This window comes from Leiobunum rupestre, chromosome 8 (genome assembly GCF_980474605.1).
Source record: "Leiobunum rupestre chromosome 8, qqLeiRupe1.1.hap1, whole genome shotgun sequence".
In the NCBI taxonomy this organism is placed as follows: Eukaryota; Metazoa; Arthropoda; class Arachnida; order Opiliones; family Sclerosomatidae; genus Leiobunum; species Leiobunum rupestre.
The window spans coordinates 32,002,233-32,022,876 of NC_143391.1; the positions used below are offsets into that span (position 1 = coordinate 32,002,233).

Below are 20,644 nucleotides of genomic sequence, written 5' to 3' on the forward strand. Positions count from 1 at the left end.
ACTTGCAAACTCTACGCAGAAGGAGTTGTTCCGAGTTTTCACCCAGTGCCACAAGCTGGGATCGAACCCGGCTCCTCTTACTGCGAGGCGAAAGTGCTAACCACTCCGCTACTAGCCCCTGGAAGTAGGCTGCAACAAGCGCAAAACTAAGCAGCAGGGAAACGCGAACATTCAGGTTTGGGTTCGTGTGATAGGTAAAAAAGGATTTTGTAAACAAATCGAGGTAACCAGCGTAAAAAAGTAAACAGTATTTAAAGTTCAGGGGCTAGTAGGCCACACTTTGAAGCTCTCTGGCGCTCTTTTCACTCATCGTAGGAAAATGGGGAAAAAACAGGCATACTTCTCAACTCACCGACGACAACTCCTTCAAATTTTTGCATAACCTTTTGAAACACCCTGTATAATAGATGTATAGTTCTTCATGTTAAGAGATATAGTTATACATTATAACGATTATGCCAGTGAAATCAAATGTTCTACTTACATTAAATTATTACTTAAAATTATAATTAAGTTTAAGGTTTGAATAAAAACCTAAATTTAAATTGTAAGATAATAACGATAATCAAATACAGTAACATTAATCTTTAATATAATATACAGTCGATCAAAACACAACGAACAAAATATTTCATCACGTATACCTGATGATTTGAGAAACAAATCTTTAAATAAATCGCGATTTTTCAATTATTTTCTATTTCGAATATACTCGAAATAAAGGGGCTCAGGAAACTCAACAGGACCCTTTGGAGGTCATTATTTCTTCAAAAACATCTCAAGGGGGAAATGCATTTACAATTTCTACTCCTTATATATACGAACAACCCTTTTGCAGACTAGAAAAAAACGAATTCGGGTTTTGTCAGAAATTGTATATATATATATATATATATATATATATATATATATATATATATATATATATATATATATATATATATATATATATATATATATATATATGTTGTGGGAGCTCGGCTGATAGAACATTGGAACTTTTGTTGGCCCGCTATTAATGGCGAACTAGTTGTGCTTCTGAGGTGGAGAGGAAACCAACGTTTCCCCCTCCCATTACGTAAGGAGGCTCTGTCAACCGGAAGATCATTCAAACCGAGCCGGTACACACTGTACCCCTTCGATAACTTCGATCAGAGAGCAAAGTGGGGTGGCGGCGTATGGATACAGAAGTTCCTCCAGTTATGTCTTTATTAAGGGCCAAGTACTATTCTTGACATTTCGAGGAGCAGTACGGCGTGCTTTTGACAGGGTATTTTCGGCGGCATAGACTATAGAATCAGTTTGACGAGAATAGCTACGCAATCCAAGTCCCGGGATATTAAGGAGGGGGGTTTAGAGATTCGGATTGTGCGGGGGGGCAGTAGCGAAGAGGCGGCTGAAATTCGACTGCCCCCTTTTTAACGGGACTGTATCCCGCCCTGGTTTGGATTTTTTCGCTCTTTCCCTTCGACGTTCGACAAATATTACCTTTTCAAATGCAGCTGTCGCCCGGAATGTTATCAGCGAATTCAGATAACCCCCGATGCCACGATCCCAACTATTCGCAACTTTGATTAAATTTCGTCGTCGCCCAGTAGTAACGGAAGAAATAAAGGGACTTGAAACCTTACACACACAGTTTTCCAACACTCCATCTTACCCCTCCCCCCAGCCTTTATCGACGCTTAAAAATCCGTTAGAGGAAAAATTTATATTTAAATTATGCCCGAATACAATTTTTACATCTTAGCTGTAATTTTAGTTATGGGCTCAAATTAAATAGGGATGCACCGATATTGGTACAGCCGATATATATATATAACTGTAGTGCATATGATAAAATCATTGCAAAAGACGGTTAACTGCACTGTCAAGCCACTTTATTATAATTTTTCACTAAAAAACGTTTGCAGCAAGCTGCAAGAGCATATCGTATATATTTATTTTCATTTTACTTGATACATATTTTCTATAACAAATCGAATACCGTTGTGTTTTATTTGTTTAAACTCGTATACCCCCTGTCTAAAAAAAGGTATGCTCTAGCTTCTGAAGTCTGGCGTACGTGGCGCGGCCAATCAAATCAAATATTATCATTAGCTAGTTAATCGATAATTTTTTTATTTTTAAATGTTTTTTTCTGAAAATATTGTTCTATTACCGGTATCGGTCAATATCGGCTTCGTTTAAGCCGATATTGGCCGATACCAATATTAGAAAAATAGACCGATATATCGGTGCATCCCTAAAATTAAGATGTTGTAATTTTTCCATACGGCCAAATAACGTTGATGACGTCACCCTTAGTCTAATGAAAATTTGGAAATGATGAGGAATCTAGCGCGAGGACATCTAAATTTAAAATAGTATTTTTTTTTAAATGAACAAATTGAAAGCTTTACGTGAAAAATGATGACAGTTTTTTTTACTTAACCCGGACACCGTCTCAAGTTATGGAATGTTTGAAAGCTGTACCAAATGACGTGACAGACCTAATAGTTAAAATATGCTAATAATACGTAAATCCCATTGTATTGAAAACATTTTAATAATCAATAAATGGGTAGCTCATTAAATTCGACGTGGTGAAAATTTTGTATTATCTAATAAATCCCAACCAATTAAGGAGCACACTATATTAGGGTTAATATAGTTTATTTTCATTCTTTTTTTTCTGCTATGTAATAACCTGATAAACCCTCAGTGTACATATAAGTCTAATGTATTGTTCAAATTGTGAAAGTTAAATTTATTATCTATAAAACATAGCCCTCCTAAATACAAGCTCAGCTTAGCTAGGAGGGAAATTGTGCATTACAAATATGTTTTTTTACAAACTGTACTATCGTTTTTCGCAAAAATAAAAAACTAATTATAATAATAATAATAATAATAATAATAATAATAATAATAATAATAATAATAATAATAATAATTGATAACGTTTGTTTTAGTTTGTTTAAAATCATCCGACTGAAAAGCCTATTTCTTTCCTGATTTTTTTGGTCGTCTTGACGAAGTTAAAGTGATCATTTTTCAGCCCAACATCTTCCAATTTATATACATTATAGCGTTCTATATAATGGATAAGAAGCAAAAAAGCTAAAAATCTATTTATCAACTTACTCTACAATTAAGGAACGAACACATCAAAACGAAATAGGGTCACGGACACGCTAGCGGAAAATCGATTACTGGCGACCTCCTCGTAACCCCCCCTAAAATACGAAAAAAAAAATCTTTTATTTTTCAGGAATCGGCATAATAAGGCAGATCTCGCGAAATCCCTGCAGGGACACCCAAATTTAATTAAAAACGGAGAAACACAAGCGGACGCCTATTCAATTACAGTGAAACTAGACAATAATATCGCGCCACTCGAAATGGAGATACAATTGAGAAACGGCAGAGCGGAATTAAATTTCGCTAATTCTCCGTAATTTCCACAAATAAAGAGAGCGAGAGGAGACGCAGACGATGACTTGAAAATCAAATCGGACATCGGCCGAGAGACCCACATCGGCGAATGTGATAAAATATAGCCCCCGGAGATCTCAATTCGAAATGTAATTATCGTCAGCGAAGAAGATACGAGGAAAGGTAGTTGTTACGGAATCGTTAGCTTAATCGAAGGGATCCGACGGATCAAAAAAAGAGTAAGTCATCAAAAGGAAAAGACAGGCGGCAATACAAACAAAATCAGTCTTTAGAAGCTTAATTACGCACCGCCAAAGGACTAGAAACGGACACGAATAAACACGAACCCGTTTTGGCCAACAACCTCGGGAAGGAGCGGCGGACGAAGGGTCAATCTCAAAGAGGAATCTTACCTTGAACGCAAGCGACGAAAGCCCAAGTGACCAAGAGGAAAAGTCCACCGTTATAAGCGGTCGAATATCGCGGAATACGGGGATGACAACGCTGGTTCAATTTCGTCAACGGAGGCGCCTGGGAGTGAACGGAAGAGGCTGAGGTCGCGATCCGTTGCCCGGCAACTCGGCCACGCTCCTCTTCAAGCGGCGGCGGCATCCCGTTATTAGAGTACACGAGGATTCAAACCTCGTCGACAGCCAACAAAGTTTCGGCCACCAGCACTACGCGATTGTATCACCGAAACGGAAACGCGCGGGGTGGACAGAATCGTCGGTCAAGGACGAAAGGTGGTCGTTTGATGATCGGAAGTTACGTGGTTACGCATTTAGTCGATTTGGTCATCTCCGTGTATCGGTCAACGCGCACTTGTTTTCGCGTCCTCCTCCCGAGAGCGTTTTCTTCGGTGACAGCGGCGAGGGATGGACGCCGACCAAAGAAAGGCTGAGAATGCCGCGCACTCGACTGAAAGGATTTCGAGAGACGCGAAAATAGTTTCTGAAAATGATCTTCTTTCGAGACTCTAGAGAGAGCCTTTTAGTCCCGGGTGATGATGCTTCAACGACGCACCGAAAACTAGGTTTCCCAGAGACTCCGATTCGGGGAAACCCGAGGGTCCGAAACAGTCGCGATGGTCAAGCGCGAGAATATCTGGGATCACGCGATAGCCACGAACGTCCGACAGCGAACCTAAGAAGATTGACTCTGTCGCGAGTGAGAGAGAGAGAGAGGAGTCAACTGCGAAGCGCACTTGGAAGGACGAAGGCGTGCACTCGTCTGTCCGATTCTGGGGACGGCGAGCCGGTAAAGAGCGAACCTTCTCCTTCTCACGGTTCGATAAAAATACCTTCTAGCGTCGAGAGGAGGCGCTCCAGACGCTCGAAGCGCCGCTAACAGCCGCCGCTAACAGCCGCCGCAAACTCGTCCGGCGCTGCGAACGCTTCGCTCGTTTTCTCTCACGGCGGAACGATTTTCGGCCAAGATTCCCACGGAAACCGTGCCGGGGCCCGAGCCGTATTTCGGTCACGTGACCCGCCGTCGGGGTAAACCGTGACTCGCTTCTTATCTGTTCGCTTTCTCAGAAATAAATATTACACGAACTTATGGATAAAAAGTTTCTTTTCTCTTAATAATAGCGGGTAAGTCTATTCCATCCGTAAGCCAACTAAAAACCTGTTGCAAAAATAAGTTTGTCTAGGATTTTCCAATATAACTTCTATGGTCGAATCCTCGCCAAGGATACTTTTGCAACAGGCTCTAAAAGTATACCGAAAAAAATATAATTTAAATTTTCAATTTCTTCCCATTCCTAATGTTTTAAAACATGAAATGAAACGATCGTTAGACGCAAAATGGGGATGAAATTTAATATACAAAATCGCAAGAGGGGTGCCATTATTGCGGTAAAAACCGTTGAATTTCCGGATAAAAGAGACGCGGCGAAAGAGGGGCCGCGTGCACTTATGGCGCCGCAAATTTGAAACGGGCGGAATCCGTTGGTCGCCGGCGGAGCAGGTGCAGAGCGCAGGCGCGGAAAGTTAATTTCTTGGCCCCCCTCTCCACGCGCAGCCGGAGGAGGAGAGGGCCAGGTGGAGTAGCGAGGCTCTCCAGCATCGTCAGTCGCCAGCGCTAGCAGTGAAGAGAAGCATTCGGTAGCGGCGCGGCCGATCGGGGGCCCCTCTCTACTCTCTGTGCTCACGCTCTTCTCTACTGAGGACAACACGGCTCTCCTGGAATCAACCAGTCGAAGGATCATCCATCGGCAACATGCCGGAGATTAAACGAACGCCGTCATACTCGTCAGCGTCTTCAATCACCATCCAAAGATGGACACGCGTCGGACTGGCCGTACTGGCGCTAGCCCAACGTGAGTTTTATTCTTTTTGTTTAAAGATAGTGTTGATATCGTTATAATTACTTTGCCGTATACTCAAAACTTTAAATGACATATGCAAAAATGATTTCCAAGTGTCTATAGATGTTTGTCGATTCGATAGAGACCCACCGCGGGATGGTTTTCTTATACTCGATTTGCCTTTATAAGAGACTACTTTCTAAAAAAAAATTTCAAATTCCATAAAATAATAAAATATCAAATGGTAGTTTTTTCGAAATTATTTCAAATTATAATAATTCAATATTAAATTTAAATTAATTTAAGAAGCTCTAAGAAGCTGACACTTCTTACGCCATTCGAGAGAAACTGCCGCTTGAGGTCGCTATTGATCAATTGATACTTCAATTTTATTAAACTTTAGTGTGTTAAATATAATGTTCTTATAATTTTTGGAGATATGCAAACGTTAATATCCTATATAAAATTATAAGCTTTGTTATTTAAATTAAGTAAATTATTCAAACTTATTGAAGTAAAAAAATATCGATTACAAAACTTAAGCTGTTAAAGGTTTAAAAATATTACCAGTAATTGTACAATTTTGTGATTCGTCACGAACCTCTAATTCTGATTAATTCAATTTAGCCGTCGGAAGCTTTTTTTGTCTCAGAGACCAATTTTTAAATATTTTTATAATGTAATTATTTTAAAAAGTACGTTCGTAAGTAACATAATTTACATAAGTATGACACTCAAACATATCGGTTGCCAGGCTAGTGCAATGATAATAAATACGGTTTGGTCTTGAATTCGATAATAGCTTACTTGAAAATCGATGGTTTTAATTTTAAAAATAAATTTTGGTTTTGGCCAAAAGTGAGCAATTTTTTATTTTGGAAAACGTTTCAATTTGCAAAAAAATGATCAAACGGTGTAGATTTCTCGAGCATCGTTACCTGACACCAAAAACTAGTAACAACGAGTTGTCAGTCCTTAATATTTATGGTGTCATTGGCGAAACAGACAATCATTATTAAAATTAGGGCTGGGAGGAAAGATGTTACTTATGGTCTGGTAAATGATGTCGATCAAACCCAAACAGCTTTTGATGGTTTTTCCCAAAGACTGTAGACACTCTTTGAGATCTCAGTTTGGAGGATCATACACGATTGCATGCTGCAAATATAAAAAACTTAGGTCACCTTGAAAATTATCTATTTAACAATTTAACATATCGAAGTCTTACGACCTTTTTTGCAGTTATTTTTTTAATATAATGAAAATTTATCACTTGGTACTAAAGTATATTTATTTTTTGAAAATGAAAGTAAACGTAAACATCGATGGAGATATCCTGTTTATTTGTGTAAAAAAAGGTTTGGCAACCTGTAGTGGTGAGTAACCCCAACCGCGAAGGTTCAAACGCTTGTCTTGTTTGGAATAATTTAAATTGTACCTGACTCTTCCATCCGTTTCCTGCGAATTTTAAATTGAAAGAGTTCGATAATAATGATTGGACACATGGAACAACAAGCGGCCGGACGCCATTCTGGCACCCGAAGCGGAGATCCGTTTTCGAAAACTACTTCACATCCGTGATATTCATGCTAATTAACAATATGACTTCTACTCCTACACCAAATTCCCAGACCCCCAAATATAGGCATTTTCATACTATGTAAATAATTATTTTCACGTATGTATATTGTGTCGTTTTTAGAATGACATTTGAATATTTCATATATTTAATTTATTTTTGGCAATTAAATGTTAAGATCGGGATTGGCCAAAAAAACTGCTGGCATGGTTTTATCCTGCTAAAACCTCGGTTAAATAAGGCTTATAGCAGACCTTAATATGATATTTTTCCTTAGTGTAGATTTATAATAATAATAATAATCAGCTAGGCTAATACCCAAGGCACTACCTTAGGCCTAAGTCATCAAGCGACGTTTATAGCCTTTAATTCAGGTGACAACACAAAGTAGAAGTGTCTTCGCTTTTGACCTTCCCAGCAAGCTCTGCAGATCGTGAAAGAATATTTTAATGTATGCCTTAATTTGGACCAATTTAAGAAACAGGCTAGGGTATAAATAGGCAAAAAAATTCGTTAAAATTAACGGATAAATAAATAAAATAAATAAATAATTAGCTAGGCTAATACCCAAGGCACCATGGGTTTTTATTAGTGGTTAAAACCGGTGTGGTTGGTTCTGGTTCACCCTGGTTAAGATATGGCATTGAAAGATTTCTTTAGCTCTTTTCAGATGCTTCATTCACTTTATTTATCTGAAAAGGTTCTCATTTTAAAAATGTTATAACCAATTAATAATTGACTTTTAAACTGTCAACAATACTCAGGCACTATAGAAGAGTCATATTGGGAATGTAAATAGATCTATATAATGTTGTATAGTTGAAGTAAATTCTTTTCAATCATTCTCAAATACAATTTATTATTTAATTTAATAAGCAGTTATAAGGGTTCATACAGACCTGGAAAATCTTGAAATAGCAGATAATTAGATTGTCGACAGAAAAGTCAGAGAAATATATTGGAAATTCCCTTTATTTTAGTTAAAATTCAGGGAAATTTGTCTGGCTTCGGAAAATTTGCCTTAAGGAGTACAAATCTACATCAATTAGTTTTCCTTTTTAAATATATGACTGTATTACTTCTCTTACATATGGAACCAATTTAGTTTAAATCTCAATTATGAAATGACTAACGCTATACTTCCTCTTGAAAATATTGGTTAAGTGAAAAATGGCATGGAGTGTTACATTAGGCAAGTGTTTGCGACCTAATTAGAGAAAACCTGAGTTTTTATGGAGGTTAAATTGCTCCTAGAAAATTCAGGGAAATATCAGTGAAATGTGGCAAGCTATTTTACATTTTAATTTGAACCCGAAGGGCATATCACTTTGTTACAGGGTGTCCTAACGATCAACATTAAAAATGTATTTTTTTTATCTAAGTAAAGCCAACTAGCTAAAGATTTGATTTTAAGTAGATTTAATAACACGAAGTTGTACTAATAATCAAGGAAGTGATCTGCCCCTCGAATAAACCAAATAAATTAAACCATTTTAAAAAAAACACTTAAATTTCCATTAAATGAAGCTTCACAAAGTATTTTTAAGCACAATTTTTAAATAAAAAATATAACAGGAATTGTAAACATGCCTAAAGCCGGGTTTTCATGGACGCTTGTAGCTTGAAAAAGAAAAGATTGAGATTTTTCCATTTTACGTTAAGCGTATACTTTATTTTATATTTCGTGCTCAAGCTGCAAGGAAAACGGTTCGCGTTTTCATGATGCAAGATATTTCTAGCGTGCCGCGTTTATTTTTTGCCGAAATAAATACGGCGGTTCCGAATCGCAGACGTCTTTTGATTAAGAAAAAAATGTTATTACTTAAACTTTTAGTAATTATCAAAGCCAAAAACAATAAAAGAAGGTACAAAACAAACGATGGTGGGTGCACCCTATTTGCATAATTTTGCTCAACTCTATCCATGCAACATTTACTGCTTTTGTATTTCATTTTCGGTTCCAAATTATTGGGTTATCCTTTACATGGCTTATAAAATTGTTTTTCACTGTTTTTTCTCTTCTTTCTCTTTTCTTTCTATTTAATTTTGTTGCTTTTTCGTTAATTTGGTTGTGGTTGAACTCATTGTTATTTGTTTCGAACAGCGTACAATAGTGTGATAAGCCTCGGTACTAACATACTACATACCCATTGGCTGGCTGAAGTCACATGGACCGACGTCACGCGCGAAATTTTCGCTTGGGCGTAAAAATACCTAGTTGGATTTGATCGGCGCTAGAAGCGTGTTCCAATCTATTTTTACAAGCGCACACTCCAAGCGCAAAATACACGCGTTCTTGAAAACAGAAGCGATCGCAGCGTGAGCACGAACTTTAAACTATTTCTAGCTCAAGCCAAATTTTTTCAAGCTACAAGCGTCCATGAAAACCCGGCTTAAGACCTTTTCCACAGAGATACAAGGGAATTTAATCCGCTTTGGAGGGCCGTGGCTTGCTCTGCTAAAGATAAACACAAGCGTCTCTACACTAACTATCTATTACTTTATAACCTCAAGTTTTTGAAAATTTGCACACCAAAACAGAGCTGTTTCCCAGGAGTGCTAACCACTCTTCATCGTCAAGAATTTAGTAAAAGTGGGATAAGGACTTGCTTGCCCAATTTTAATAGTTTATAATATGACTCAAATATTATTTGGTAATAGTAATGTACCCTTCATATATGAAAATCCAAAATTACATAATCTCTATACCTCATTGATAAATAATCAAGCCCCCAAATTCCGTATTAGCCTGAAATCAATCACGCCAAAAGTTTATTGCTAAAGGTAGTAAACTAAATGTAAAAAAAGGCAGGATATTAATTGGGTTTATTACTATACTGTGAACGTGTCATATATTAAATAAAGTTAATATTTCGTTATCAAAACGTATTGCGTGTATTTGGAATTTTGTAAACCTGTTTATCTCATTTCAACAAAAATTAAATATTTCATAACGGAAAGTAATTGAGAATATTATTTGACATTCTATCAGGGCCCCCAGAGGTCCTATAATTCCTATAAAATCCTATATTTTCAAAAAATGTTCTATAACCTCCTATAATTTTGATAATTCGCCCATTTCAAATCCCGACACTCAGAATTTTCAGTTAAATAGCTAGATTTAGCTATAGGATTAATTCCTATACAAGGTTATTTTAGTCTATACTTTTGTTATTGTTAACCTGGTTAGCTACAAGTATATTTTTGCGATAAAATTTTTAAATATTTTCTATTTTGAAAGTGAAAATCGAAGATTTATTCAACTAAATATAGATTTGGTTTTTAAATGCATAAAGTTAGTAAATGATATCGCATATATAGTCCTATAAAATACAATAATTTAAAAAAAATAGTCCTAAAAAGTCCTATATTTTTAGAAATATAATCCTATTTTTCCTATCAAAAAATTGAAGATTTGAATGTGGGCCGTGTTCTATAAAAAGGTTTTTATCTCAACAAAAAAAATTTAATATTTCGTCATCGAAACTAATTAAAAGTATTATTCGGGATATCGCGAACATGTATGGCCCATTTTTGATAGCAAGCCGATACCACAAATATTCTAAGCTAAATAAAGTTATCGATTTTTTAGTTCTTGTCCTGCCAAACTCTAGTGAATCCACTTTTTAGGAAAAAAACTTTCTTCGCAACTAAGGGTCACTGAACAGAATACGATGCCATCCGCACTTTAAAAATAGTCGTTTCTTCTTGCCAATGTCAGACAATAAAATCTCTCTGTATGGTTCAACCGCCGTTTATTTAAATATTTGAAATAAAGAGCGCGATTCACCGTGAAAAATGATTTGTTTAGTAGCGTAGAAAATATTACTGGTATTTGCGTCTTTAGTAAGAAACCGCCAAATAAAAGGAAGCTGAAACGATTTCTTTATATGGCTATTTGCGATGGGGGAATATAGCGAAACAAACGATATATCACGTAACATTTGAACCCCCCGTGCCCCCCCCCCCCCCGCGCCCCGGGACAAAATACAGTCAAATAGCGGTGTTTGAGGGACTCTGTAAGGTGCCGTATAACTGGTACTGCATTATCAGGCAGTTTACAAAAGGCAGAGGTACGAAATATATAATCATCGCTAGGGGGTTTCGTATAGAGATAATATGATAAATCTTCCCTTTTTTCAAGCGCATTGTTGGATAACCCCCGCTCAGTTTATAATATGGGCGCCCATATACAAAAGAATTCGACGCGAATTTGTTTTTACAAAGCCATTCTTTTCATCTGGAACGAAGAAAGATGAGCGAAATACGGACTAGAAACAAAGGGTTCGTATTTGGATGTGAACCAATCTAAGAGATAGAAGAATGATGTTACGTTTATGAGGAGCTATTTTTTCTCACACGGCTATGGCCTAATTACTGACAATAGAAAGTTGAAAGGAGGCGTAGGCAGATCCCCCGTATTTGAACTCTCGCTAGTCATTATCTTAGGACTAGTTTAACCAGCGCCGCAACGACACGGGGGGTGAGCTAGAGAAAAAAGGCAATTTAAAACTGTACGGGACGGATCAAGTTGTGGCGCATCTTAGCGGCGACCTCAGCGTCTATACTTCAAGAGGGCCACGCTATGATACGAGGGAAGATAGAAGTTCGTCTTAAAACGTAGGTTAGCCTCGCACCGCGCAGTCCGCTTGATACTCGAACGTAGTATATCAAAGAGTCTTACAATTTTGCCATCGGACTCGTTTTAATAACGCCAATGATGAATACTAATAATTATTTTGACTTACGTTGCTATACCAGTTTCGTCGGGATGAAATTTCTCTTAATACGGTCTCATGGCACTTTATGAATCGCTGTAATTATAGCAGAGACAATGATGAGCGTGGTAATGGAGAAGTAGTTTGTTATCAATGAAATGACCCGTTTCTCGAGAGAAAACTCGCACCCCGCTTTAATCAACAAACGCCTAATTTCGCCAACGGCCATTCACTCTCTCTCTCACTTTAATTAGAAGACATACCTAGGGTTATTAGGCTAAATATTTGATACAACGATACCTCTCTTGTGACTCAAAGTCATGCCCGATAATACATTCATTTAAAACCAAATACACTATGAATATATCAATATAAAACTTGTAGAAGTTAACGGTAATAGTTAGTTTAGGGAGCTATTGGCTCGCGTGGCATGAAGGGCTGGCCACCACTCTCCTAAGTTTAAGGTTTTATTTTAATTGAATTATATTATATTATATTATATTATATTATATTATATTATATTATATTATATTATATTATATTATATTATATTATATTATATTATATTATATTATATTATATTATATTATATTATATTATATTAAATATATTGATAATTTGGGTGATTGGTAATGTAAACCAAAATTTTAAATTACTCTGAGCTAAATTTACTTAATACTTGCGATGCATTATATTTCCATTCCAATAACTAAATTGTTTTGTGCATTTTCATAAATACAGAAGTATAATTGATTGATTTAATCAGTTTGATTTAAGCCAATCAACGTGGTCATCGTCGTAGTACTAATAAAATTTTCCAATTAAATGAGCATTTCAAAGTAACTAGATCTACAGAGCGAGTCTTTGGGAACGTTGGCGACGAAATTCCTATCGCAATAATAGACGTATTTAATTTTTAATATCAGTTTCATCAATGTTTATTAAACGATGATTTGCAGTCAACCTAGTTAAATATACTCGCGGTAATGCGTAGCGGTTAATAACGATATTAAAAAAGTTTAACAATTAAACATGTAATCATTACATTTAAAATGATATAACTAAAGTTTTGAAGGGATATTTAACCTGGTCACGTGAACCGAAAGAAGCCTTCATTCTAGTTGAGCGTAATACTAAATTACTAAATGTGTAATCTTTAGTAAATGACGATTTAGACCTTCAAAATTGTTTTTCCTGAATATCTACTAAAAAACCTCATAATAAAAGATTTATACTATAAACAGTACGATTTTGACCCATTTAAATGGCGATCTTTTAAATTAGAAGTTTGGGTTCCTCTCCCTAATTACCACCGACTGTCTGGCTGTTATTTTAATTAGAAATAAACAGAACGGGAAAGGACCGCTGCGAGTTCCCGTCCCAATGTAACAATAAAACACACTTCGCTAAATAAAACCGTGATTGGCATTGTTACGTCATTACTAAAATGATTAAATCATGAATATTTTGTTATCACTTAATAATTTTTAGGACACCCTAACCCGTAAGTGACCTCCCCCATCCTAAAGAGCAAGGACTTTACAATTTCTGACGTCACATTATTTTTTAAATATTATTTATTATTTTATTATTCTTGGCGCAATAATGTCTTAGTTATAAAATTACGCGTTTAAGTTGTAAAAAAGTGTAAACATGGATTAATTAGTAGGACTTTCTATAAAGTAACATTGGTCTTCTTGTTTTAATGTTGCTGCTGCGTCACGGATGACGTATCGATGACGTTTTACTGCGAAAAGCCTCGGGCATAAAAGTAAATTCGACGAGGTACCCTATTTTTAAGCATAATCTGAACTGGGATTCTACGTATTTCGTGACGAATGAGTTACATAAAATCAAGTTCAGCAAGCGTAGATTATTTTATAGAAAGGACTATTAACTATTTAATCCCTTATTTAATTAGCACGTTGAAATCGAAATATAGAGATAAATCTATGGTTCCCCAGATAGTTTTTAGAACTTGAAACGGAATTATAAAAGAATAAACACGAAAGGGTGGCGCCTAAAAGACGTTCGAAGTATATTTTTGATTTCCCAAAAACGAATTTTATCGCGATACATGTGCTGGTTGGTATCTCACTTTCGGAACTTTTAAATCTCTCATAAACGCGTCGAGACTTTGATGGAAATACGAGAAATGTCTCCTTGCAAAAATAGCGCTTTTTCGCGGCGGACTCGTGTTTTTCGAATTTAGGGGTCATATCGTCTCGTCCCCTTCTCCTAGATGGAGCTACTTCTCTTTTTTTATACATTTCTCGGCCATATCCGGAGACACTTCAGTCCGATTTTCTCGCGAAAGTAGGTCATAGATGGCAGCGGAAAACTTTCGGTTCACGGGACTGACTCGAAGCTACTTCATAAATCACAACAGCACCTATTGTCATTAGAGTCAAAACGACGATTCCGAAAGCCTTTCTAAGTCATTTGTAACTTTTTTATGTCGTTCTCCCTTTTTTTTCTTCTTTTTTTCAATCTTTCTCGGCTTTTTCTGGCACGCTAGTTTGATGTCTCCTTTTTCCCCGACTTCCTTCGCGAACCAAAGAGCGACTTTGCCCATTGCGCTAAGAAAAGTTCCCGGCTAAATTCGCTTTTAATCATACGTGAGAGAAAGAAACAATTCAATTCTATTCGATTTATCACTAAGGACAGTTTAATGCTAATTTATGAAAAATCAGATAAGATACGTTTTCGAAATTTTTTAACTAAGCCTAACTTAATCCCTTAAGACTGAAACGTCGGAAATCTATATATTGTCAGGTGTCATCTTTGGCAGGGTAGATAGGAACTAATACCTTTTTTACAAAAAAGAAAATATTCGTAAAATATTATTAATATAATTATTTATTAGGAAATATATTCCATTCCAACTCTGCACTTATACCACAGAAAATGTCTGCTGCGGAACTCAATTAAGCTTAGTCTATTCAGCTAAGCGGTGCTAATCAATTTAATTTGCATAATGGAACATCAGTATGACTGACTCTACGACTAACTTTCCCTCTGATTTAATTGCATTGCAATTAGGAGCGATTTCATTTACGTCAGTCTTACGTCACTTCGCGACTACGTCTGTGAAATGTTTCATTGAATCGTACACTCGTGCCAAAATCCCCGCGTATTTTCCTAAATGACAAATTGATGAAATTATACCAAGCTTCCCTAGTAGCTGAACTAACTTACATAATATATAAAAGCATCACTGAATATGACGTGCAATAATATCCAAATATTTTGTTTAAAAGCTTTTTTCTAGGCAGTTTTGGCATGTTTTATTTTATAACTTCAGATCAAAATTTAAGAATACCTTTTTAAACACCATCTTAAGGGATTTGTGTTTACTGGGCCCACGTACAGTGTAGCCGATGCCACCGCTGCCATATTCCACATAACTCTTCAACAATTAGGTCTGGATTAAGGGTCGGTGATATACATTTTTGGAATCGGCCGGAGAACAAGAAGTTAAGCCTGGTTTTCACTTGGCGGAAAATCACCGACAGAAAGTTCGACGTCGGCGATATGGTTTTCGACGTTTCGCTCACTGTCGGCGTTTTAGCATTTTCACTTGGCGTTTTTTTTTGTGCGGAAATAAAGCGATTTCTTTCTGGGAGCGAGTTCGTCGGTTTTCGTCTGATAGTGGAGATTTAAGCCTAGGCCTAAAATGGATGATTTATCTGATCATAATAGTGAACTATTGATTAAAGCTCATGTAAGCATTTTAAATTTAATGTTATTTTACATGATCTATCGTGTTCAAAGAAATATGAGTTATGAAAGATCGGTTTGTGTGAAAGAAACATACTGGAAAAGAAGGCAACAAGGGTATAAAAAAAAACACGTTCCAAAATTCACAGAAAAGCACGTGGCCGAGTTCCGGATGCGAGAAGCGGGAAATTAACCATCCCCCTGACGTCACAGTCACCTTTCGAAAATGGTTTTTGATTGGTTGAAAAAGAGCGAAATCGCCCAACTGAGCGAAAAAAATAGAAATGAAAATCGCCACACAAAACCGAAAACCGACGGAATTTCCGCCCGGCGTCGACGGAAATTTTCGCCCATTTTCCGTCGACGCCGGGCTTTTTCGTCCAAAAACCGCCAAGTGAAAACCAGGCTTTAACTGAAAAGGATAATTAAAATTGCACAAATTTTGTTACAGATGATAGTAAATGTTCGACTTGAGACAAAATATTTTAAATACATTCTGCACGTGGTCATACTCATAATGCATTTTTTATTATTTTTTTTGGTGAATTGTGACGAGTTGAATTACGTAATACGTTATGAATATATAGTTTGAGCTACCGAATGTGCAAGCTAAAATCCTGCGGTAAAACAAACCTTTATATATAACAATTATTAGAGATTAGAAAATATTTTAATAACATTTACATAACTTTTCACAATGTAAACTTTGCAAACGAAAATGTAAATTTCGGAATATATTTTCCTCTCAATCAATCCTTATTTCAGCCCCCTTTTATGGGAAATTAAACGCAAACATTAACTTACAAGTTCGAGTAGCACGATATCATCTTTCGGGACAGTTACACTAACTATAAACCTTCGCTATACGAAGAAAAACTGCGTAGATACGGTTAAACGACTGGATACGATGGGAAAATTCTCATTAGTAGGTGTCGCCAGATACACTTTGTCTACCTGCTAGCGAACACTCGAGGGAGGTTTAACCAAGATAAAAGACCCCCTCACAGGCGCAGTGACACGCGGTATACGAAACAAATTGGTGGCGCCACCGTTCCACATTTAGTCGGTGTCACGAGGCGAATGGGTCGACTGGAGTCTCCACTTTTCGGCGCACCATGTTGGATGTCATCTTGTCGCGAATTTCAGAATTTGGAACTTAAAATGACTTTGGAATAGTTGAGAGCCTTAAGTTCGCCGCTGCAGTTGGAAATAGAATATTTCGAAGTGAGAAAGTGTCAGAAAATTATACCGAAAGCGGCGACTGGAGAATTTCGAAATTTGACAGACTACTATTTGAACAAGATAAATTTATGAATTCCATTTCCTTATATAATATCCGACGGCTTCTAAGGAACAAGGGGATATTAAATGGTGATATACGCGATATTCCGTCGTCTATCGCGACTAAAGCCGAATAACTAATTCCTAGACCAGTCCTTGGTAAATATATATTTGTAGCCACACTAGAATACGCGACATATTTCCAATTTGCTATATATATATATATATATATATATATATATATATATATATATAGTTGGGCCGATAGCAAAGGCTTACTTAGCTTTTCTAATGAGAAACCAATAGGTCTAGACTTTGGCATACTCGTTGAATTAAAGTTCAGACGCCTTGGAAAACAGCGTACGTATGAAAAGCCGAAGATCGTGTCACTAATTAGCGGGGAATTTCAATTTCTGAGCCTATAACTGAGCTTATCTTAATTACAAAGGGAACGAGCGCCTTTCGTCCACCTTCAAGTTGTCGACGCGCCCCAATCGGCGAAAATGAAACCTCTATACTTTCCCTGCACTTTCTGGCCCTTAAATGGATTTCCACGTGTCCGTACACTTTACTTTCTCATTTATTTTGTGTTCGACATAATTGAACATCGTGTCGACGTAAGGAAAGGAGTCGGGATCCCGCTAGGGGAAATGTCTGTCGCCTATGAATTTTCATTTCGCGATTTAAAATATATGGCCGTAATATTTGTAGGTATATTAATTATCTCGGAATTTGGATAATTTACGATCTTTATTCGTTATGCATAGGTTCGTATATTAGCATTTTTATTTTAAAGATGATATATTTAGAGATTTGTTAATTAACTCATTTTCGGCTCACTATAGATTGAGGTTTAAAATGCAATTTTGTTTTACCGTAACTTTGGAAAGCGCAATAGCCAGTATTACACAGCTCGCGGGAAATTATAAGGAGAAAACAGAATTTTGAATGTCAAAGGGATTTTGGAAATACGAAACTAATTTTTGTATTTTTGCATTGATTCCGGTTTATTGTGCTGATTTAAATTATTGGTACTTAATTTCGACCAGATTTTAGTATTTTCAAGTTGATTTCAAGATTTCTTAAATATTTATTTTCTGTGAGTTTGACAAATATCCGACCACTGGGAAACAATTAACTTGTTGAGAATACTTCTGCCCAAAACTAGACGACCATATACACTCTAAATCATTAATAAAACACAAGTTGGAAATCCAAAATATACCTCTCCTCGGAAAGGTTTCTAATTTTCAGTGAAGCGTAACATGTATCCGTGGTTTTTTTTTTCTTTTTTTTGCTAGGCTAATACCCAAGGCACCACCTTAGGCCTAAGTCATCGAGTGACTTTTAAAGCCTTTTAATTCAGGTGGCCGGGTTACAATGCGTAAGAGGGTGGTGGCAAGCCACGCGAGCCAACAGCTCCCTATATACACCAACTATTACCGTTAACCCCCACAAGTTTTTATGAAAGGGGAAACCGAAAAGCTCGGGGGAAAACCCCTTAAATCAGTGGGGAGAGAGCTTATTGAAAACTCAACGCGGAAGGAGTTGTTCCGCGATTTCACCCAGTGCCACAAGCTGGGATCGAACCCGGCTCCTCTTGCTGCGAGGCGTAAGTGCTATCACTCAGCCAGCCCACCTTCTGTGGTAGAACGCTCACCTGTCGTGCAGGAAGGCTCGGGTTCGAATCCCGCCCGATACTAACGCAAATTGAAAAATTTATATTACACCCAATGACAAAAAGTGGGCTTTTTTGGGAAAAAGTTTTCCCTAATTCCAAGAAACTGCGAATGCAGTGATTACACTTTGTCCCGAAAATTCGTACGCGTTCGCAGCCCAGCCAGACAGACACGATGATTGTAAAACCCCTCCTATGGGAGATAGTCCCCTCGGAGAGGTAATTAATATCTAGTATGCGTTTTTTTATTACAATTAATCTGCACATTAGAGCCATTGTTGACGAATTAAATAAACTTATATACGAAAACTTAGTTATGAGCAACACATTGAAGATACCTAGATTTGGCTGGAAAAACGTATAGTACTTCCATATACAGACCCTTTAGCTAACACCAGTATAGCGTACACAAGTAGGATTTCCATGTTAACCATCCTCCCTGGGGCGTAGTTTTGACTCAACTAAATTCAAACTCCTCCTTAATTGATCCTCGTCTAAAATGTTCCCTTGACCATTGTCCTCGCTTCCCGAATTTCTGGCAACTCTACTGGCTGAAAGGGAATATAACTTCCAACGCATTCTTTATGGAAGACTAAAACAATATTAGGGATTACCTCCGCAACAAACAACTATAAGCAGCGCCGAAAATGTCAAAAGCTATAGCAGGGAGTGGTCAATATTGGAACCCTTTCCGTGGCCACAGAAATACTTGATGTTACATTCACTTTAAGTCGTAAGTGACTTGTAGTATTATTAAACCAGCAACTTTGTAGCGCCATATCGCGTATTTCCTTAATGGTATTTATGTTTTAACCGCTTCTTCGTGTCTTTTAACGTTCGTGTTATTTAAAACGTAACATTTCCGACCGGAAATTTACGTTTACTTAAAGGATTATTATAATTACATACAAAGCACTTACATCCTGTCTACCAGCAGTCGTTTTAATTCTTATTCATACCGAAATTGACCTCTTCCACCGTTACACGTAATAATTATAAAATTAATTTACATACACCACTTAATCTTCAAATTATACCGAGGCTTATTCGGAAATTAATTTTAACCAACGGACTAAGCGCCTGGTTAAACCAGCTATAGCGACTAAACGTTTTGGGCGGCCCATCTAAAGTCCCCAAACCATGAATATGGAGCCATTGCTTTTAAGTTCCAATAAAGATCGCCACTGCGGAACTAAAACCTCGTATAAACCCGCTAATTGGACCATAACAATGGCGCGTAAGGGGAATTGTACGAGGCACGGGCTCCAAACAGCTTGTATAGGTATATTCAGACATCAGGTTGGGGAAATTACGGCCCCAGGCTCGAGATATATACCTATTTATGGAATATTTCTCTAAACGTGATCAACCATTATGTCCCGGAACCAAATATATTAATATATAAAGCTTAATCATACGTCCGTATATGAACTATTATCAATTGGCTTCCAACGTAACTACCGAAGAGATTTCCTATCTCTTTACGGGTCAAAGGTCAACCGAATCTTCACCGCGCAGGGTGTACCGTAATTATTTAAAGGTATTGAGCTTTTCGAATAAGGTAGCGCAATTATAGTTGCACCTCTAAATTCAGATCTGAATTTATTGGGTCAAGCTTAAGTATTAAATATCCAGCTCGAGTAATTCCCCAATATCTGAGCTAGATATTTTTGTCTAGTTAACCTAATTTTATAAGCTATCGCGTCTTAGAAATGTTTATAAGTAACTGTAATTAAGAGGGTCCAACTCGAGACGTATAACGCAGAATTAAAGAGATTATTTCAAGTAATTATCTCTATATGGAAAGTGAAAGACACGAAAGGACTAGCTCGGGAACTGAAATGACCACTTAAGGTTTTAAGGATACAAAGCTGCCAAGTTAAGCCTCATTTATAATAAGATGATTGACTCCGCGTGGCAACTCTGTATATATATTTTGGAGA

General features: G+C 37.0%; 2 protein-coding genes across 6 annotated transcripts in view; one reads left to right on the plus strand and one right to left on the minus strand.

Annotated features, from left to right (window-relative positions):
• Positions 1 to 4,708, minus strand: part of LOC149933179 (synaptogenesis protein syg-2-like) — a 128,087-nt gene extending 123,379 nt beyond the window's left edge. For all 4 annotated transcript variants that reach the window (XR_016472779.1, XM_090155341.1, XM_090155343.1 and 1 more), the window contains exon 1: positions 3,831 to 4,708. Coding sequence is in view for 3 of the 4 variants with exons in the window: in XM_090155341.1 (XP_090011467.1) it covers positions 3,831 to 4,029 (199 nt within the window). In the remaining variant the exon portion in view is untranslated. The remainder of the gene's footprint in view (positions 1 to 3,830) is intronic.
• Positions 4,709 to 5,416: 708 nt separating this feature from the next.
• Positions 5,417 to 20,644, plus strand: part of LOC149933217 (uncharacterized) — a 71,026-nt gene continuing 55,798 nt past the window's right edge. Inside the window, exon 1 of one of the 2 annotated variants that reach the window (XM_090155987.1) lies at positions 5,417 to 5,737. In XM_090155987.1, coding sequence (XP_090012113.1) covers positions 5,638 to 5,737 — 100 coding nt within the window. In that variant the 5' untranslated portion in view covers positions 5,417 to 5,637. The remainder of the gene's footprint in view (positions 5,738 to 20,644) is intronic. The other variant, XM_090155986.1, reaches the window with a different exon arrangement.